This window comes from Pecten maximus, chromosome 18, assembly GCF_902652985.1.
Source record: "Pecten maximus chromosome 18, xPecMax1.1, whole genome shotgun sequence".
Lineage (NCBI taxonomy): Eukaryota > Metazoa > Mollusca > Bivalvia > Pectinida > Pectinidae > Pecten > Pecten maximus.
This window is the reverse complement of record NC_047032.1, coordinates 13,753,812-13,777,439: the sequence shown is the minus strand read 5'-3', so window position 1 is coordinate 13,777,439 and position 23,628 is coordinate 13,753,812. Positions and strand designations below refer to the sequence as shown.

At 35.1% G+C, this 23,628-nt stretch overlaps 1 protein-coding gene across 6 annotated transcripts in view; it reads right to left on the bottom strand.

Moving 5' to 3' along the window:
• The window catches only part of LOC117316410 (calmodulin-beta-like), a 129,075-nt gene that overhangs the window by 14,434 nt on the left and 91,013 nt on the right, over window positions 1–23,628 (bottom strand). For 5 of the 6 annotated variants that reach the window (XM_033870968.1, XM_033870966.1, XM_033870970.1 and 2 more), the window contains exon 2: window positions 2,591–2,756. In XM_033870968.1, the coding sequence (XP_033726859.1) occupies window positions 2,591–2,756 (166 nt within the window). Of the gene's footprint in view, window positions 1–2,590; window positions 2,757–12,912; window positions 13,045–23,628 lie in introns of those variants that run through there. The other variant, XM_033870965.1, reaches the window with a different exon arrangement.

The following is a 23,628-nucleotide window of genomic DNA, read 5'->3' as shown; positions in this document are numbered from 1 at the left end:
AAAGTAGGTTAACTGTCACAGTAATGGTCAATGTACCATTGGTAGGGTCTTGTCACAAGGAACACACGCCAAATGCACTGTATCCGCATTAATAATGACACGACACCTTTTCATATATAAATATAAACATTTAGCATAGTTGTCCACTGACAACGCCGACGCCGCCAAAAGCTCCCCTTAAATTCGTCCCGGCAAAGAGCTGAATTTGAGGGGAGGGGGATGGGCAACGAAACAACATAAAACAAACAAAATAGGTTAAAATATATTGGAACACTTATTCTTAAACGTGGTTATTGTTAATCATGTTACAGACCGACAGTTTTCTGATTATCCAAAAAATTGCAGATGTTTTTCCAAAAGAAGTTGTAGACTTGGAAGCTGTCCCTTGTAGATTAGTACGACCAATCAATCGTGTTTTACTATAAATAGGTCATTGCATGCGATGCACTGGGGCTGGTCATCACGCTTCAATAAGTACAAATGTGCATGCCCGTGAGTGGGCGTTATCGCAGAGGAAGTGCGCATGCTCGTGAGTGGGCGGTATGGAAGAATAATCGATTCTGCCAGTAGCAGTGCATTAAAACATCTATTTCAAGGCGCGATGGATAAATAATGACAATTACGCGCCTTGCTACTCAGCAGTAAATATGCATTCCCAGAGAAAAACAATAAAGATACAAAGGAGTGCGCTTGATATTCTAAAGCATTTGCTATTAATGTTTAGGTGACAAGAAGTTGAAACTGTCTAGCTGTTATAGAAATGGTGCAATTGCCATTTCTCCTGTTACAATAATTTTAACTCATAACATTATATTTCCTAAAACATTATGAAAAGCAGCTCGCCACGGTGGAAAATAAGTTCGTCTATGTTTTAGTGATTCTTTGGTGACAAAATCGGTATGGTTTACAAATAAAAAATAAAAAAGGAAATACCAAGTGGATAACATTCACTCTATCTAAAATCGGTAGGACCGAAAACGGATGCTCAAACAATTTATATGCAATAATGATTCAGTAAATGGTTACATTACAAGAGGAATATTGAATGGAACTTTAAACCACATGTACCTTATGAGAACTATAAAAAACCCATTGATATGACCAACTAGAGTTTAATTTTATAACTTATGAAAAAGGAAGGGTGAAATATATGAAAACATGGTTATTTCAAAATATGAATACTGAAAAGAGCGGTAAAATGCAATTTACCATATGGGGTTATGTGTATTATAAACTCATAAAACATCAAAAATAACATTTGAGTTTTTGTTTAAGTAAATATACCTTACTTGACCCAAAGCTTCAAGTTGTCACGAATAACGCTACAACCGATCAGTTCAAGGTCTCTCACTATGACTAACATAATGTCATATCTGCGAGCTAGAGCAACACAATTTCAGACTCATAATGTTTATGGATTGAAAGTAAACAAATATATTTCCAAAAACAAATGTATGTGAACTCTTGGTTCAACAACTGTCTTTGCAATAGCAAAAACAATTTATGGCATTTCTACGCATTCTGATGTCACAACATCATGCAACATGGACCGTTGTTGGATTTACAAAGTTTGATCGATCTTTGTGTCCGTTTGGATGATATAAGGCCTGTAAAATACAGCATTAAAGATTTCATGTTGCATGCAAATTGTGCTCGGAAATATATGATTACTATGCAAAGGTGAGGTGAATTTCAGTCTTTTTGTAATGATATAAACTCTGCTACTATCATCAGAACATTTCTAACGAATACTTGCTCTAACTTATTTCCTTAGTTCGAGGTATTTTCCTATTCTATTCTAGCAACCAATTATAAATTGTGTGTACAAAGGGAACATATCCATTCATTATGGGTTTTCCTTTCTACAAATATCACGACTCTACCGAATAAATTATATCCCAGTATCATTTGCTTTGTTTTACATTGCAATGAGAAAGTTTAAAAAAAAAACAAAAAAATAAAAACAAAAATTACTGAAAGGGATCATTTAATTGTCCTGATATGAATACTAAGGAGAAAACAGTTTATCATGGACATAAATGAAAAAGACGTGCATATAAGTGATAAGTGGCGGTACTATTTATCACCTTTAGTGTACGGTATCGTTTTGATATGTGTTTTGATATATGAATAATGTATGTAAGGTTGACCAGTGGTATGATACTTTTATATTTAGTTATTAAGTTAATATGAATAGTAAATATTAATATACAAGTTTATTTTTCATTTACATTTATTTGCTGATCGGACTATTTTAGAAGATACAACAAGTACTAGACTTGCCACTTTCTCCTTAGTTTTTTTTCTTCTAGGACTTTTATTGATTTATTGATTTATCTTTTTTCTTTCTTTTTTGTAAAGAAGTGCTTAATTCAGTTCTAATACAAGATCATTTAGCTCTATTTTGAAACTTAGAATGCGACCTGCCGTAGAGACCAAAATTGTAAAGCTCAATTTTATTCATAGTAAATATTCAAGGGAAAGGCAGCAGTCTACCGTTACACACGTTTGGGGGTAACTTGCTAGAAGTCATAGTCGTAATTTGAAAGAAATGTCTTGCATACGTTAACGCTAACCATTTGGAACCTACCTTCACTTTCTTTGTCTGTGAAGCCGTTCGGAAGTTTATTACGGCTGTAACTTCCCTTCTTGTCAATGTGGTCCGCACTATGACAACCATCCATGCCGTTGGATTCTTTCACACGTTTTTTCTTGGACTTTGGACTGAGCCGGATTAGCTTTTTACACTTAGTCGACTGTAAAAGATAAAAAATGAAATATGTTTACCAAAAACCTGCCACAATATTGATCTAGTTTAAAAGAAATCAATGTGCTTGTCTCTGTACTCAGTAACCTTGAAATATACATAGGCATCGCAGTGTGTATAGCATGCTAACTCACTCTAACCGTTTTCGTTTATTTTATGTTTGGTGGGTTTTTTCCTTCTTTTTTTTCCCAATTGATTTATTTTTCTCCGGGAATGTTATACCTTTTATGATATAGAATCTGGTTTAATTTTCATTTTGAAATGTACGTCATTAAGAATGTTTTTATTAACAGCTTGTTTTTGATTTTGTGTAGTTTAACGTCATAATAGCTAAGATCATTCACAGACAGTCTCTCCTGTGTGCGAGAAACACTAGATTGTTGAATACATGTGTGGTTTGGAAGGTTGCGGTGTGTTTTTTGTTAAGTCTCCTTGTGGTAGCGCTGAACTGACGCAGACTTTATAGTGCTACCTCACTGAACGCCAGTGCCGTATACGGTGAGTGCATATTAGTGTTTCAGAAAAGTCCTAAATATTATATACATATTTCAACAGAGCGGTTATATTGAATTTCGTTTAATACAATTGCTAAGACGACATGTTCCGCTCTCCGGGACATCTTAGGCATGACTTTAATTCATCTATAAATTCCGCAAATGACGGCACATTGTATTCCTTCCGCAACCTTGAAGCAAAAGAAGGTAACACGACGCAGACAAAAAAATACCAAAAGTTTTGACAATTAAAGTATTACAATTGTTGGTTAGTTATATACAATGGACACATTCACATGACTATTCTGTCCCATTTAAATATTCTATTAAAACTAATGCTAATGAATAATGAATGTTTCTCCGAATAATTATTTCAATATGTACTTTTCCCTAATATAATGCAAAACGTTTATGTCAAAAAGAAGTATAATGTGTTTGTAATTGTTTTTTTATGAAAATGGGTTCGGAATTTGTAAGCGACACATATTTATGCTGACCGTACATAACAAGTTAGCATAGCAGCATCGTTATATAACTCCCCTATTTCATATATACAGCGATACCTCATTTAACATGAAGTACCTAAATATACAGCCTCATTCATATAACAATTTTACCTCCAAAAATGAATCTCAGTCTATAACGTCCTTCGTGTATACAACCTTGTCATAACGCCATTTACATATAACAAATATAACGCCTAATGCTTATTTACAGTTAAACTTGAATTATCATATGGAAGTGATTTATTTATAGAGGAAATTGTTACGATATACCAAAACACTCAAAAATACATTCTTGATTCATATAGATTTTAATTTCTCTCTCTCTCTCTCTCTCTCTCTCTCTCTCTCTCTCTATATATATATATATATATATATATCCTCTGCTATTGGCATCGGAATAGTTAATTTGAATTGTTTATTCAGTTGATAATCTATAATCATCAATGGTATTTATCATTTATATCATTATCTGTATTCATTAAAATAAGACCCCCTCTGTCTGTCTCTCTGTCTCTGTCTGTCTGTATGTATGTCTGTCTGTCCGTCTGTCTGTCAGTTAGTCTGTCTGTCTGTCTGTCTGTCTCTCTGTCTCTCTCTGTGTCTGTCTGTCTGTCTGTCTGTCTGTCTGTCTGTCTGTCTGTCTGTCTCTCTCTCTCTCTCTCTCTCTCTCTCTCTCTCTCTCTCTCTCTGTATATAATACGATACAATAAAATATGTTTAAATAAAAAAAAAACCGCAATATAACGCCCTAATTATATATATATATATATTATGATGAAATCGTTGTTGTACTGTGATGAATATGTATGTGTATACTTTGCATCCATGTTTTTAGAGTATATACATTTCGATCCAGGATTTCATATCATATGATAGATGACATGCACTATGGTCAAGTCAGGATATCGGGCCGACCATAACTGCGCCATTGAAACGTTCTTAATAATAGGCTGTTGGTATGTTTTGCTCGGCGATTGGATCATGAGTTCGTGGCTCGGTCAGGACACGAGCCAAAAATTTGTCTGCCTTCGTCATATGTGTTACTATGTTACATCAAATAGTAAAATAACAAAAAATCTTTGGTTTATATACAGCAATTTCCCGATATAAAGACTTTCTCTTCTATACAGTAAAACCTCAATATATCGTTATCATTATATATATATAAAGTAATAGAATGTAATTAGAGAATATAATTAAATGAAATATTAAACGTCCTTCATTGCTTATATGCAGCATCATAATGAATATCTTCTCCAAAGAATAAACCTCAAATACCGTTTAATAGTTACATGCATAAACTATTGGTATTTTACATGTCTCTCGTTTATATAATTTAAACTTCAAATACAAGTAAAAGTTCTCATTGGTCATAAATCTTACCTTCGCCGTATATTCCCCATTATCCTTTTACAATACTCCTTTGATATAGCCAAATATATTCCTAATGGCAAAATTCGATTTGTAAAACGTTTGTAGAATTACACAGTTTTAGTATATTCATCGTAGTACGCTCCATCGGTATTTGTGCCAAAAATCAGGAGAACCGCCTAGTCACCTTGGTTTAATATACATTTTTGTAGGGGTAGGATGGATGGCCACTATCGTCAATATTGTTACAAAGATGTCCAAAACAAGCAAACAAATACATGATTGTTTCGTCTGTCTATATTCTTGCCGGAATAACGCCACGTCGTTAACTCACCAAAATCTAAACAATAACCTTGGTAAAGGAAGGTCCCCCGTCAGTCTCACATATAAATGTGAATAAAGTTGCATCCAAAGTAATGTCATGCGAATTCCAAGAGCACCATTGTTACCTGTGGAATAGCTCTGCCACACTACGATTAATTGTAGCAGCACCGCCTCTTAATTGTTAAGATCAGACATGAAGCAGATTATTTAGTGATACACACTTCTGTGACTACGATAATTTATAAACTGGTTATGGCATTTTGTCATATTTCATAGTCAGGTAACATATCTCTCGGGGAATCAGAACACGTTTGCCAAACATTTAGCACGTCTGGACATTTTTTCCTGTTTGGAGTTGTTACTGACTAAGCCAACATAACTGCAAATAGCTTTTATTTGATATTGAGATATCACAATACACATGTGTTATGTTACTTAATAGTTTATTGTATTTGAAAAGAATGTAAATTCCTACATTACATTTCCGATAAAGAATATATCAATTTATTTATTTTTAAACGGACATCTAAACAGCCTGGTACACAACGATCAATGTAATCTCTTACATTTACAGAGACATTGATTAGACGACGACCTATCAGGTCCGTCTGATTAAACATGGAGCCAAAATGCAGAAGTATCGTTAGTTTATAGACACTGGTCCCCATCATTGGATTAAAAAGGTGTAAGAATTTATTTTTGCAAATTTTATCTAGTTCAATTGTTTTCTCAACAGTAGGGATTGACAATATGGCGCCGTCCCTGAAAAGAAATTCCAAAAACTTGGAAATCACAAACGGGCTTGTTTTCATAGAGTTGAACAATGATTTCTAACAGGGAATTTAAGATTTGCGAAAACACATCATTTTAGGCGTTTCATGAATCACGGGTGTAAGTTATCCTGCAATACGTTTTAAAACTCTAAATTAGAAATAGCCCAGGAAGTATATCGACAAAGCCATTAGCGATACCAGTAATATATGTGTATGTATAACCGTATATCTTTTCGTTTGATTTGGTTTATTATTGTTTAACGTCCTATCAACAGCCAAAATCATTCGTATCATTTCAGTATCTTTCCTTTGTTATAACACTGTACATACTTTACGGCAAATCGGCACTGAAATGGTCATTAATTGCAAAAACAAAACTTGGCATAGACCGAAACATCAAACAAAAACAAAACAAAAAAAAAATATGTAAAAATTATTTAAGATATATTAGTACACCCGAGTACATAAATGATATAAAAGGACAAATGTAGCTTTTGTTACTCATATTCAGTGGTACAAAGGTTATCGATAGTTCGACTTTTTGTATATGTTAAAATTTTCGAATATAGGCTTGATGCTGAAAACGTTCTCTTGTAGGTTGTAGGTTGACAATACGAGGAATTACCAGGGAATTGGCGTAGAAGAAGTGTTATTTGGAATCTCTAAATGTCTCTATCTAATGATTTGGAGGATAAGGTTTGATTTTGATTGATTTATTGATTAACGTCCTAACAGGTAAGGTCATTGAATAGTCTCATATGTGATGCGTGCAGTTAATGTGTGTTTTGGGGAAGCTGCAGTTTGTTCGTGTTTGTGCGACCTCACTGAAGCATACTGGTGAAGATACCAGTAGGACAACACAACAACAGACGAACCAATCGTCCCACTCCCAAAATGCTGAGCGCTATTCAGGAGCAGAAACTGCAATGTTTATAGACTTAATACATGTATGTCTGGACCAGGAGACAGAACCCAAAACCTTCCCATAATCATTTGCGAAGAGGAAAACAGATAAGTTCTTACGCCCTACCTGAAGGATGGAATTTTTTTTTATATAAAACCGTCCAGGTCATGGTTATAGCGAACGTTTTTTTTGCTGTCCAAGGAGTCAAGTGCGTGAAAAGGGGTTGAATTTAAGATGTACATATGTTGATTGATTTTTAAGGCTAAACATAGAAGATTTTGATACTGATGACTTCATTAGGACGCCGTATGGTGGCCCGTATTTGTAAATCCATGAATATAGACAGTAGGCAATATTAATATTGACATTGCAAAATACTACAGACACACCAATTAGCATTCAAATGAATTTGAATATAAATTTAAAGAAAAAATATCAAGACAACCGAGGGTCCCTCTCCTCAGTATTAATCATTTGCCTAACACGTTGAAAATATAACAGGTTTCTAAATATTCCGTCGTATTTTGATTTGTGCGAAATATTATAAATTTGATTTTAACTCTTTAGGTAATGAAATCGCTGACTCCTTTAACGGTAGCAGCGCTCATTTAGTCCTCATATACTCTATTATATTATCTATTATTTTATATACTTTGTATCTCTTCAAATATGCAGGATGAACGGTATATAGACAAATTAATACTTATTAATCACACAAAAATATACATAAAATAGTTCCTTCGACAATACAACGTCCATGAAAACAAGCGACATGTGTCAAAACATTCACGGAGTCTGAATTTTCCAGCTTCCGGAATTGCGTCAAAAGCACCCACACGAGTCTAAATAAAGATCGGAATGACACTTAAGATATGGCTTTTGTATTATGTTGCACGCGCAAGAGACGACAGAGGAAAAGCGTTACGTCATTGCAGTTTCAATCGTGAAGAATAATGCTATAAAAAGAATATCGATTGTTTGCAACAGAAAGACCAATTCATTGCAGTTAGCACTAGGATATGTGAGTTGTCTATTTATTTGCACTAATTGTGATAGCCAATATTGTTCGGTCGAGTATTTGTGATGCCTTTTACAGTACACGATAGCAACACTGATCAATATTCCTCATGATTTAAGCTTGCTTATCGTGCGTGCTAGAAGCATTTGTATTATGGAATAAATAATTCCAAAGCCGATTCTAATATAGTATTGATGTGACAACGGATTTGATTAATAACCAAATATCCTCACGACCATTCCATGTATAATTCAGGAAATGTCATGTTTTCAAGTTAAGAATAATGATAGCGGAAATGGAACTTTACACCATAAAAGGACCGTGCGAATGTTTCTATCTGATCATAATGGCTCCCAAAAAATTTCAAAATAACGTTTATCAGAGCATTGTTCACAACACACGCTTTTTAAGTTCTACACTTATAAGCCTAAGAATAAGATTGTCACCGTGAATATAGATGAATATGCTGTTTGGAAGCGTAACAACTGCATACTCTTGAAAACGGGGAACATTTATACCTTGTTATCTTTAAAAGACTGTACTCAAAATTTGAATGAGTCCCTAGTGCGCTTAGGTTTATGTTCTCTCGTTTGCATTTATGACTATAAAAACTACAATTGTATAGTGTCATCTCAGTGAATTTGCATAGATTAACATAATCTTAACTTTTAATCTTGTCACGGGCAGCTATCCTTCCCGAAATAATTGGCTTACGTAAATAAATCCGACATATTTCATCATACAGTCGTTACCTAAAGAAAAAAAATGATGCGTTTATACGGACACATGCGAATCAGTTGTCTCACTCCGACAATAACGAGCGTTAGCGAAAGTAGCAACTGCCATTATCATAGACCCCGGTATGTATCGGCCAGGGGACAGAACCCAAAGCCTTCCTCACAGAGGCCAAAGCCAACCTGACGGCCAAAAGTGAAGCAGAGCCAAGGGAGTCATAAGAAAGAAAAAACGTTTTGTAGAAAGAAGACAAAAGATAATATCCGCAGTTCGGTCGCCTCTTTTATCAAAGGGCCGCGGTGGCTGAGTGGTTAAGGTGTCCCGACACTTTAACACTAGCCCTCCACCACTGGGTTGCGAGTTCGAAACCTACGTGGGGCAGTTGCCAGGTACTGACCGCAGGCCGGTGGTTTTTCTCCGGGTACTCCGGCTTTCCTCCACCTCCAAACCCTGGAACGTCCTTAAATGACCCTGGCTGTTAATAGGACGTTAAACAAAAAAAAAAAAAAAAAAAAACTCTTTTATCACGCAAAGGGATCAGCAGGTACAGTTGCTATGCCCTACGTGTAGGGCAAAGGTGGCCCAGAGAAAACCTAGAAATGGTGTCATCAAAGCATTGGCACGAATAAAGAGTGAAGTAAAGGCAATGGCAAGTGCGGCAGAATGCGTTTTAAACGTCTATTTTACAAACTGGTACTACCACCATGTGGCATTAGTGTTAATCAATGACGATTAAAACATTACCTAAACAAAGCTGTTCAACTCCTTAAAATTTAACTTACATACTGTTACACACCATTTACAAAAGAAATCAATCGACTTCACAGCTTGTGTAGTTTTAACACTCGATATCCGGACCCAATATAGATTGTATGACGTCACCGATTAGATATTAATAGCAAATACAATGTACATTGTTAAAACGTTACAGAAATAGACAATAAAAGGTTAGAAGATATGTGTATATAGAGTTCAATCCCAACGTTAACGCTGTACCTAAAGATTCCTCCACAGTTCCTGCCCCCCCCCCCCCCTTGTTTAGCCAATCGTAATTTCTGCATTACATTTGATAGATTCAATCATTGAAATACTTGATAAAAAAGCGATGTACCTTTCCATTTATATGTGTACAACATAGCTCTCCATTTTGATTTATATTTTTATTCAAATTATTTCCCTTGTGTTATCGATTTAGACTCAGAATTACGGTTTCTTTATGATATCTGTAATCTGTTTACTGATGATAGTGGCCCGAAAGTAACGTGTAGCGAAGCTTTGCGGTATTCTCCTATAGCTATCAGTACTCTGTGCTATCCCCTTCTGATCCATTGCATGCAGAGTTTATCTATGAAATTGAATCCTGGTTTTGTCGATTCTTAGAGGGGTTTGTCACCAACGTTCCTTGTCCCTTTTCTCATTTTAGTATGACGTGCCATCAATTTGACTCGACTTTTCAATAAAGTAAAATTAGTTTAGTTAAGTATTGTTTAACCTCCCATCAACAGTTATTTTCATTTAACCACGGACTCCACTGTTGTGCGAAAGTCATGCTTGCAATGATTGCGTATTAGTATTGGTCTCAATGTGATAGCGCGGAACTGATGCCGCTTTCTCACCCCCTCCCACCCCAGCCGAACTAGTCGTCCACTATATCACAAACCCATAGCAGGTTTTTGATTTCATTTTTACAACGATAACCGTTTTGCCTTTTTATGCTTTTCTGATAACATTCACAAATTTGAAAAAAAACACGAAAAGAACAAGCATATCAGCTGCTGCAGTGCAAATTTTGGATAAGCAGATGACATGAAGCTTCTCATAATACAGATGGACCACATTAGTTGCCTCATACAAAGCATTGCTATGTACAATATTCTCCAAAAGGTGCACAAATGAATAGTAGTTTTGCTTAAAGCAATTATTGAAACTGTTAAATTTGAAGTTAGTCACAAAGAAATATACTTCAAATTTTATTACAGGATATATGAAAATAAACTCATGTTGCAGGGAAAAAAACGGCATAACAAAGGACCAGACGAAACTGTGAAGCAAAGGAAATAAGAAGACATATATCGAACGAAATCTTACATTGTAGCCACAGGCTGTATGAATGGGACACTCAACAAACACATTCTGGTGCCGAGGTCTAATAATATCTGACTGTCTGGTGTCGTGTCGATCGATGAAAATGCGGTACTTGTTTCCTTTGTTTCGCTGTGACGTCATTTCATTCATAAATATACGTTCTCATGTTGGATCAATGGACACTACTTCAATAAAATTTTACACGATAGCAGATTATATTTAGAACTCCGAGGCCATAATACCGTCAGTTCTATCAAGCGCAAGCGATCAATCTGAACAGGTCAGAGAATTTGAATCAATTCTTATGAATGAGAAATCGTATTGCTGTATTCGAATTTTATTCTACATCTATTCACTAGACGTGTTGTTATTAACAATTCGATACGTCTGTGCATGATATCAACTTGAAACTTTGGGCAACTGTTTTATTGATATAATAACAAGATATGTTGTGTTTGCATATAAAAGAATTACGATAGATGATATGTTATCTCCAAATGACATGTCACTTGATTTGTTTTGTTGTGTTGTCGGCAAAGCAGAACACGCTAGATCTTCCTATACACCTGGTCGTAATATTTGTTCATCTTTGCTGTGACCTTCATATGATGTTTAGTTATTGTCGAAATGCATTTATAATGGGATACAATGCCACGCACGTTCTCCTAACGCTGTGTTATTTATTATCATGCACATGTACACAAAACAGTGCAAGGACAATCCCTTTTGCCGTTTACCAGCAGTAGAAGTTAGTCTTGGATGAATGCTATATCGATAGTTAAACATATTATTAATTGCATTAAACCACGAGTAAAGAAGCAAAAGATTTATAAATAACACATATTCACACTATCATTTCCACTACATGAGTTGTTAAACACCTGCAAACAAAAAGGATCTGACTGCCGGTACCGCTTACGTCATACCAGATACTTTATCTGGCCTCGACAACGAAAACGCCTCTACTAAGTCAAAAAATTATATCTTGTGTTAAGAAACATAATGATTCAATAAGTATATTTTTCTTGAATAATATTAAGACTTACAAATATATTGTCTTTTAGTGAAAAATATATCTTGAGATTTTAGAAACGGACTCCTTGTAGAATATACAGCAATGAGGTCTTACAAGATGGTATATCGATCTCTAAAAGGTAATGACATGAACTGTGTGAAATGTGATTCCTTGTCGACAAAACACTTCAATTGGGATTTTAAAAAGAATTAAGTTGTGTTATTAATCTTGTCAGATATATTTAGGGACTGGTAGAGAAAGCAGAAATAGATGCTTACAATCAGGGAAAAGTCAATAAGAAGAACCTGGCAAGTCGTGCCAGCTTCTGCGTAATTATTACAGAGCAACGTTCGGTATCTATTACGTAGCACAAGCTATTCGCTGTCGATTTTACACGTGTGACAAAGATGCACGAAGAGTTTAAGATGAATACTGATTACACGATTGTCAATACGATAAATACAAGTTAAGGGGTTTACCTTCACTCTTTCACCACTAACAACGGACAACTCGGGAAACAAAAAGTAGGGGTAGAACCAGAAGAAGAGTCAGGAAAATGGGAGAAACAAAAGGGGTAGAATTAGGAACGGGCAATTAAAAAAAACGTAGGGGTAGAGCCAGCAGAAGGGTCAGGAAAACGGGAGGAACAAAAGGGGTAGAATTAGGAACGGGGCAATTAAAAAAACAAAATGTAGGGATAGCATTAGTGATCAGGATAACAAGAATGAACCAAAATTGAAGGGCTATATTGGAAAGCATGATGAGGGGTAAAGTGTAGGGGGTTCCTGGGATGCTGTTAGAATGAAACATTTAAGAAAACGGAACACGGGGAGAATAATATGAGATCAAGATTGGGGATGAAATGAACACGAAAGTTAAAAGGTTTAATTGATATCTGAGAATGAAGTGGGTTAACCTACCTTGGAGGTACTCATCTCGCTCTTCATGGTCGACGTGTGCTTAAATCCGAGATATATACAAAAGTCCTATTGTGTCCACAGCACGAATGTTAGATTATTATATCACGTATTAAAGCAAAATGTAGGAATGTAGTCAAATTAAACTAAAACAACAGGTAAGAAGGGTCAAAATGTTAACGAATCCTCTTATGATTTCACAACCTGCTTGTATGCAAGCAACGCGGTAAATGAAACACGTCCTTCACAACTGTAATCAGAATATACGTCACTAAAGATGATTAGACTTTCCCTGTTGTTCTCCTTCTATGTAAATCTGATATGAGTATTTACTAGATACTAAGCGCTAATGATGTGCCATTGATTCTTGAGACATCACGTATGTGTTATGGCTTTTCAATAATGATTTATTAATAATGAGATTTTCCAGCTTCAATTATGTGACGTAGATTTCGTCCTTTATACCGACATGCACATGTACGAAAGTCCGTAAGCGTTCGGGAAAGTGAATTAAGCTAGGTGATGGCTTATCGACACACTGTCTTGTATATCGTTTATATATACTGAAAATGACTCATAATAAACAGTTGATCAATATCTTAGGAATTTGCAGCAGGGTTTCCTCTGGTTCCCGCTTGTGTTTAGACAGGGTGTAAACGCGTTTGAAGTATATTGCGTATGCTTGCTAAATAGATCACCGTCCAACTCGTGTTGTATAATGTGAAAACGTAAACAAGCACGAGAGAAGCGTTTAAACGACTGGGATTTTTCTCAAGATATATAGGCTATAGTGCGTCAGTTGATATCAGCCCTATCACTGATAATTAGCGTTGTGCTCTATTTTGATTTTAGTATCAGTTGTAGCTGTCCACTATATCGATAAATATATAATAACTCCCGTGATTTGCGCCAAATTTGTATTTCCTATTTATATCTGTTTGCTGTTGTTGAATTTCCTACAAATTGAGAGGATGGTTGTAGGCTTTTGAATTTACTACGGATGCATTAAGTTTATTGCTTCATATATGATACTGACGATTATAGTCTATTATCAAATGATACTATACAAGATTCCGGAAAAGAACGCACGGACTAAGTCATCACATTGGAGAGCTATTCAAATATTAACACTTTGTAAACAAGCTATTAAGGCTAAGAGAGTTATTGGTAGGTACCGTATCCAGTTGTACCTATATATATGGCCTGTACTCTTTCCTGACACTATAATTGACGATATAGTCGAATACTTCGAATGTTTTGCATTAACATTGGTTCGAATGCACAGATGTGTGAACGCCTCTCCAGAAAATTTGGGCCAAAGTCAACAATCTTCTACATAGAATAAAGTATAAAGTGTTTCCAGGGGAAAATGCACACGATTAAATAGAAGTTACTAAACTTCACATACTATTTGTACGCTCACTTAGTCAACGTTAGAATGCCGTAGTATCCACACTACCAAAGGTATACTCCTGTTCAGGGTACAGTATATGGATAACAGATGAGCGATGATTCCTCAACACAAAATGGCCAAAAAATGATTCATTCCACACACAGAACTTTTTTGCAGACAAGACTCCCATCAGAGGTGGCAGGTCGAACTATAACGCTCTTTGTAGCCAAACTACTCTTTTATTTTGTCAGTGGTAAATCTTTGACGTCATTAAAACTCTAAAAATAGATCCCCTTTATCATCACTCTAAAAATAACCAATAATATTGATCTGCTGCTTTGCTGCGGATATGCCAGCAGTTAAGGAACTTCACGTAATTATTAACTCCTTTAACATTCCATGTTAAATAAAGAAATATTAGTGTCGAAAGCACTCCCACGGCTTTTGACGTCAGGCGGGATATCCTTCTTGGATCTATTCCGGGCGCACGGACGTTTTTGAAGATGGCATACACGTGCTCCAAGCTATGCTCATGTATATAATAAGCCTAGATAAGAAAGGAAGTAAAAAATAGAAGATATAGCAGACGCGTTGTATATAGTACACATACTGCCAACCAACAATGAGTCAGACCTTCAGACAAAATAGCACTGATCGATAGCATTATATGTTATATATAGCACTTTACAAGACATTATATTGAGAGACCAGATTTTTAAAACGGCTACCCATTACTGGTACATAACGACCATACCGCTCAAAGTCCTTACTATAGCTGGTCATATAAAAAACATCAGAAAGCTTAACTTCATTCAACGCCGAGAAAATGACGGACATTTTAAGTTTGTTTTGTTTTTCGTAGTGTTATTATTAAATTTCTATCTATATCGTGGCTATATTTGTATATTATTGACATACTTATCATTTGTTCCTAATACCAAACTGGTTTTGGTTTTGTATTATTTGAAGTCCAATCAATAGCTGATGTCTTTTAAGGACGGACATCTCTGTGTACGAGATGCGCGTGAGCATTTTTTGAAGGCTGCAGTATATGGATGCATCGATGTACATATAACTATGACGTCATATAATGTAATACATGGACTCGTAGGCAACGACTAAAAGTTTAACATTAAGATGGTCATTAGTATGAATTATTAAATTTTTATCAAATATAAACTTTATTCATTTTACAACAATCCCAAAAAGTTTTGTTATTAAATTATATTGTATATTCAAGAACTATTCTGTGCATAACACATGAAAAATGGTTGCAATTATCTCCATAAAAAGTGGTAACTTTGTCCACATGTATTTTCTTCTGATGAAATTGTTTCGTTAGGTTCTATAGTTTATGTGCAGGTGATCGTGAACTTCGTATAATAACGCGTCCACAAATATGTAGCATACTGCTAACGTACACTCACCGGTCGACGTTAAGACTTTTATTTTTTCTATTACTATATCTCAAAATCAAATCCCTCAAATAATCATGTATTCAGACACATGCTGGTATGGATTATATGCCAAGCGTCCGGGAGGGTTGTACTTTACGGGATAAAAATAGATATTCTCTCTCTCTCTCGCTTCAGAAACTGTCGACAGAAGTTCCCAGCTCTGAGTGCATACCTACACATGATTAGAGACTAGTTATTTATAGAAAGCCGAACCGACTGATACATGTTACTAATACCCACTGTTAAGTTTCCTGGTGGTGGCTGTGGTAGGAAAGAAGGGGTCGAGGAAGAGGGTTAATAACTAATAATTCATAGCCATAGGAGTCGGAGAATACGGAAGTGCCATATACATTGTAGTGCCATACGCAATATGTTTAAATACATCTCTACTAATGAATAGAATGAATATGGGCGAGTAACGATGAGTGTGTGTTTAAAATCTCATTTCCGGATGGAGGGTGAAAGACACGTCTACTTACGAATGGCCTCAATTTTCAGATACCGATATGTTCTAAGAAGTTAGAGGAATATTTGGAGCAACATATGTTGTTAAAAAGTCAGAAAATCGATAGATATACATAAACAAGGTCGTATTTTATTTCAAAATCAATAAAAACGAGGGGAATATCAACCGCTAATTAAACCACTTGAATACGCTCAAATGTTGGTCCTTCGAAAAAGAACTACGGGCATTTTAACAATAGAAACGGGACTATGAAATTATTAGAACACTTCAATACATTATAATGTTCGATACAATAATGTGATATATTATACAATCCGTACAACAAAGCTTTTTGCCCTTCTATGACTCGTAAGTGATGTCAAACACCTAAAGCGGGTACCCAAACAAACAATATAGATCGCAAAAAAAGTGCTTCCAAAAAAAAAAATATATATATATATAAACGACATTCTGCTTCATATTCCAGGAAAGAAAACTATATTTTGCATATATGAAGCATGATATACAATTTGTATATGGCGGGTTTTGTCGGGAACTCATTAAAATATTTACCAGTATTTCACAGGTAATAATTCCATAGTATGCACTTATTTGATCTGTGCTACGGATATTCTCATGTTTTTACTCTAGAAATAAAAAAAATGAAAATAAGCATCGTATGATTCGTAGAGATTATATTTAATCTTGTATGCTCCGACTGTTCCTCTTGTATTCCTTTTGTATTCTAAACAAATATGTTAAACAGTACCGGTTCAGAATATTTGTAATCTCCGGTATAATGTTTTTCATATTATATGTACACAGTATGTATATATATAACATAGGGTGCTCCATACATATTTTACATTTTACATATTAAACTTGCCTTCCAGATTTAAGTTATACTTTACTTAAATCTATTTTTTTTTAACATTTGATGTAGTAAACATTAAATTCGAGATGCATAATTCAATAAATCATGCTTATAACAATGTAATAGGATTCTTGGATATAGAAAACTATAATAAATCAGATAAAAAAAATAGCTCCATATAGGAAACCCTATTTTATATATTAAATTTTCTCTCGTTCCGTGACACAAAAAGAAACCATTTTCTTCATAAATATGAATAAGGTTTGACTTTAATTATAGAATCAAATTACAGTTTATCCAGCTGCTTCATGAATTTGATTTCTTTTTATTGTATCCCCGATGTAAACGTGTGGAAGACGCTTCCCATTCCGGATCATCTTGTCTTATTCTCCTTTTACATTTTTAAGAAATTGATATTTCTATTTCTATTCTATCGATTTTGAGCTTGAATTTGATGTTATTCGGAATTTTCTGTTATTGACTTCCATAGACAATTATGTAAGACCGAAAAAACTAAACTTTGTTAGAATTACTTTCACGAAAACACGATAAACATCATCATTATCATCCAGTATAGATTCCATGGGATTTGAACTGTTGGTCAGAAAAAACGTATATTGTTTAGTAGTAAGAAACATCACTTTCCTGTAGCAATTTTTAAACTGTAATCTGGACGTATACTACATTACTAGATAACACATATCCTCACTATGTCTTATTCCTGAAGTAGGGAAGTGAAATCTGAAGAAAATTACTATATAAAAATAAATATTCGTTGTGTATATTAATTTTCTCCTTACAGTTAGTGACGACCTCACTGAACAGGAAGACGCGCCTTAAGCCATCCAGAGGAATTATGGTCAAGTCTTTTGCAAAAAGACACAACCATAACAGCACAGACCTGCCCTTTTCTCAGATTTCTGTGAAACTCAAATCGACACGGGTTAGAAGCGTCGAACTACACACCTCGGATCCTCAACTACGTTTAAATGACCGACGCTCTGAAGAATCGTGAATTTACTTCCTTGTCCTCTATCTAGGGAACGTCGAAGAGACCAAAATATGTCTTATATCCGCATTGCAACACTTGGAATCTTAAATCCTTCTTTACTTTCCTCACTGTTCTGTCTTTCTCTAGTTTATTTTCTTTTTAAGTGTCTCCTTGACGCCTGTCCTCATATGACCCTGGCTTTTGCAAAGACGTTAAAACCCTAAAAAGGAGACCATCAGTTGTCAAGCTTTAAGTGACATTTCCAATAAATAGGGCCTAGTTCGCCTGTTATCATCATAATCTAACAGGGTTAGGTATCCTGCTGGATCCCTTCGACGGTATGCTTCAGTGGGGAGTACTATATATAGCCGGCATCAGATCCGCACAATCAAAATATGAGACAAACTATAGCATAACGCAGCCTCCATAAACACAGTCACAACACGCATGCATCTCTAACACAGGCGGAGGCAAGGGTAAAACATGACCTTGGCTGTTGATAGGACTAAAACAATAAAAACCCAAACCAAAACTCGAATGAATAAATACAATAATTCTGAAGGAGGAGAGGGGAAATGTTATGCACAGCCAACACGCGACAAAGCTAACATTTTATCGAGATTTTGCTATTGATATTCTTAAATAAACGAGTTATATTATATTAGTGTTTCGAAATACATAACACGCTGTATTTCTCTGTGGTTTATTAGTACAATGTATTAAACCTGTCGTTGATATAAACGTCAGAAACTTTAACAATACTGAACTTTATGATACAACCAACAAGCAATCACGAACATACATACGCTTTTTATGAAAATTCTTATTTCAGTGACAGTCGGTTGGAACATCCATTAAACATTATTGGCAATATACAAATAATTCAATAAGAAAGCCGGAATCGCGCATGCTCAAAGCACGAACAGACTTGTATGATAAACTTTTATTACATCGACCACAAAACCTTTTGTATGGTGGAAATCAAACGAACAATAATGCGTGTCACGTTTGGGAGAAAAAAGACGACCATATTTATTAGAAAAGATTATGTGTTTTTCATAGACAAAACATGAATCCGATGAATAAATGTTGGCTGAATATTAATAAATTCACAAAGGGGATCACCATATGGAATATTCTATCATTAAAAATCCAGATAGTAAAAAAAAAGTATATGCAGGTTGTATTTTATATATTTATATTTATTTTATTATTATATGTATATATTTATCAGGAATATACAGCACAATCCAACAAGTATATATGGCTCTCGTTAGATATATCACATCACCCAAAGTAAAAACAATTGTCGGATTTCACTTTATGGAGTTACATAGATGTCTTGATAACCCGCATTATAATACCAAACCTTGCTGTAGAAAAATTGACAGAATTGTGAGAATTCATTGGACAAATAGCGGCAATGAAGTGAGACATGGATTGGCAGTAAAAGATGGGTTTATTCACAAATAGTGAGAGTATAGCCTGGTTTTACTGAGAATTATTGGCAGTATAACAAGGTTTTACTAAGGTTTAGTGGCAGTGTAATGAGGTTTTACAGACTCAATACAGTCCTCTGAAGATACAAACGAAGGGTTTATTACAAAAATGTACACCTGTAACAAGTATTGAGAGTATAACAAGGTTTTAAAGACGAATTAAAAAGTCTACTGAGGTAGAAAAAGAAGGGTTTATTAATAGTGGCAGTATTACAAGGTTTTACTGTGGATTAGTTACAGTATAACAAGGTTATACGGATTATTTACAGTAAAACCTGTGGGTTGGTGGCAGTATAACAAGGTATTACTGTGGATTATTGGCAGTATAACAAGGTATTACTGTGGATTGGTGGCAGTATAACAAGGTTTTACTGTGGATTAGTGACAGTATAACAAGGTTTTACGGTGGATTAGTTAAAGTATAACAAGGTTATACGGATTATTTACAGTAAAACTTGTGGATTGGTGGCAGTATAACAAGGTATTACTGTGATTAGTTACAGTTTAACAAGGTTTTACTGAGGATAAGTTACAGTATAATAAAGTTTGACTGTGATTAGTTACAGTATAACAAGGTTTTACTGAGGATAAGTTACAGTATAACAAGGTTTACTGTGGATGAGTGGCAGTATAACAAAGTTTTACTGTGGATTAGTGACAGTTTAACAAGGTTTACTGAGGATTAGTTACAGTATAACAAGGTTTACTGAGGATTAGTTACAGTATAACAAGGTTTGACTGTGACTAGTTACAGTATAACAAGGTTTTACTGTGGATTGGTGGCAGTATAACAAGGTTTTACTGAGGATAAGTTACAGTATAACAAGGTTTACTGAGGATTAGTTACAGTATAACAAGGTTTGACTGTGACTAGTTACAGTATAACAAGGTTTTACTGTGGATTAGTGGCAGTATAACAAGGTTTTACTGAGGATAAGTTACAGTATAACAAGGTTTACTGTGGATGAGTGGCAGTATAACAAAGTTTTACTGTGGATTGGTGACAGTATAACAAGGTTTTTGTCAGGCGAATTCAGTAAATTGAGGTGTTGGGGACAAATAGAGAAGTCCGACAATACTGTAGAGTATATTATGATGATACTGACAAACACAAGTTAGCATATAAATGCGATGGAATAACCAGAAACTACAGACAAATGATGGCAGTATAGTAAGGTCTCACTTAGCATTACACGATAATACAGACAGTCTATCGAGATGTCACTAACAGACAGTGACAGTTTGTACATGTAAATAAGACAGTATACGGCTACTGACAAATGGCGGCGAACTACTGAGTAATTGATTCCAACTTTTCCGGTGAGCACTGGCTGGAGTACGTGTAAGAGGACCATACTTAAGATCACATTAGGATTGTAATGATTCCCTTTATCACTAGGACCGTACCGCAGAAGATAAGAAAATGAAGATTTTTTACTGTCTTTAGTAGCTAATTGGCCTGCGTATTGTAAGACGGGGCTCTGTGATAGTTGTCCATAAACTCTTATCTTTGTAGAGCAGATTAACGCTAGAACGGTAAACAACGATTGCCACGTTCCTCACTCGTCAACAAATAAAGCGGGGTGGCTGATGTAGATTTGAACTATTCAGAGGAAAGCTTAACAGAAACAGCTTTCAAGTCGCACCCAATAATCCAGGTTGTATGAATTCTGCAAGATAGACTGGGTGGGCCCTGGAGGTTTATTTTACTATTTTAAATAACCAACAGTTTTAATCCGACAAAAATATACCATGTACATAATTTACTGTCTATATTTTAATAAAAAAAAGTTCAAACATATAATTCGAGATGTAATCTTGTATTTTTTCCATCGTGGACATAAATATAATAACTATATGGAAATCCTTAGTAATCCGAATAAAGCAAACAAGAACTGCATTATATTGATTTTCGATTCAATTAAAAATGTATTTTTAATTCTGTTGATCAATATCGTAAGGAGTTTTCATCTTGAAAAAGTAAGAAAGAAAAAACACACAAGCACACACCTTTTCAGATTCGTTGGAAAAGAAGTTTCCGGATTGGATGGAACTTACTGCGTGTTTGATTTGTATGTGATTTTTTGATGATAAAAAAACACTTAACGTTGACAGTTCAAACGTAACGTCACGTCCTTGCGATCAATTGCTAGTCTACTGGACTAAGTACATCATTTTCATTAGAACGTCAATATGAAGGTTGTCTTTGTTTTCCCTACGAGACCAATCCGGATTCAAGATGCTTATGTATTTGTTTCGTTTCTAGCTGTTAAAATATACACGAGTAATGTTTAGTGCGTAGCAAAATGTGTAATGCCGAAAACAATGAATTGCGTGTAACTTATAATTTAACGAATACATGAGCTATCGACCACGGAACTTGTTTCGCGTTCTCAGCAAAGAAATTGCCATTTAACACGCACGTTTCCAGTTTGGGAGCGAAATATTACAACACGATGATCGTGATCAAAAACACTCTTGTGGCAGATTGAGAGTCTTTAAGTTATAGAGTGGCACGAACACAAGCGTCTGGTTTAAGCAGACATAACACAGTATAAATGCACAGTATAAATGTCGACTCCACTATATGACCACGCCCATTTTTTACGTTATCTACCATGACCAGTAGGTTATAATAAACATATAGGATCTCAAATAACTTTCATATTGACATTATATGTATAAAACGATTAAAACGTATTAGATTCAATACGGGAAAAGATATAATTTTTACAAGATTATTCAGGTCAATTCATAATAACTGAATATTGTGCAGAAACTATATGGAACACACTTTTATCTGTGTTTTTTTTCTTTCTATTTTATATCATTCATTATGAATCTATCTAGACTTGTTACAGTCATTGGTCGATTTATTAGAAACTCAGCAGAGAAAACTTTGTTCAACATATGTAAATATTCCAATGTACATGTATGCCATCAACGCTAAACTCGTAATTTGGTCCTGGGGAAATATCCAATCTTGCCTATGTGTATTCTGTAGTCTTCTCTTAGCAAATAGATTTGCTGTAATATACTATGTTTTGCATTAAAACCGAACCATCCAAATCAGGAATCAGATTGGCCGGAAATAGATATTACCCGAGTCACAGACATGCTTAAACACACTGTCTGTGTCATTGTTACGTTTGTTCATAAGCGCGACAGCGTTCAATACGCGAGCGTCGTAATGTCTTAGAATCACTTTACTCTGAAGATAGCGCAAGTGGTCAAACGGCTTTGATGGTTAGCGGGACAATTTTCTTGTCGGGAAATCTTATCTTAAACAGGATTCGGCAAAACTCCAGACGTTCGTTGTCTTGGCAAATTCAACTCGACACATTGACTACCCATTAAAAGCATGGTCATATTGACACAGTTCAGTAAGAACATATATTTCGAAAACTCAGCAGAAAGCGTTTTTGTGTAATTCATTACCAAAGGAAAATAAACAAAAATAGACATTTCCGTTATCACAATGGGTTTCGTAGAATGAGATAAAATGGCATTACCATCCTGAATAGGTACATTAGGAAGTCCGGTAGCGTGTCAGACTTTCGGCCATACGCCCTCCAAACTTACATGTACAACTCAGAATGAGAGCTGTTTGTTCCTCCTCGAGTGGTAATGGATTACACATGACGTCAGTATCCCAAGCATGTTTACGTATGGACAGCTTCACGCGTCAAAAATACAGCATCTTTTACCCCATAATTATCTTTGCCATATGCAAATTAATTCTTAAATCTTTGAGATTTTGTTACATCTTTATCATATTTGATACATTTCAATAATTGGTAAGTTTCTACTTTGCTTTAAAATGCTTAGCGATAGTTTATTGATCACATGCCTGTTAAGCTGACGTCAAGATAACCATGCCTGAAGTTAAAGGTTAAAGGTTCACAGGCATACAGTTCTTTGATTGTTTATTCCATCACATGCTCATAAGTACTACCTATTAGATATAATGACGTGCAGGAATTGACCATTAGTTCCAAGCTGGTTCATTTCGAAAGGACTTGGCATCTAACAAAAACAGATGAGGGATTTCCATGCGTTA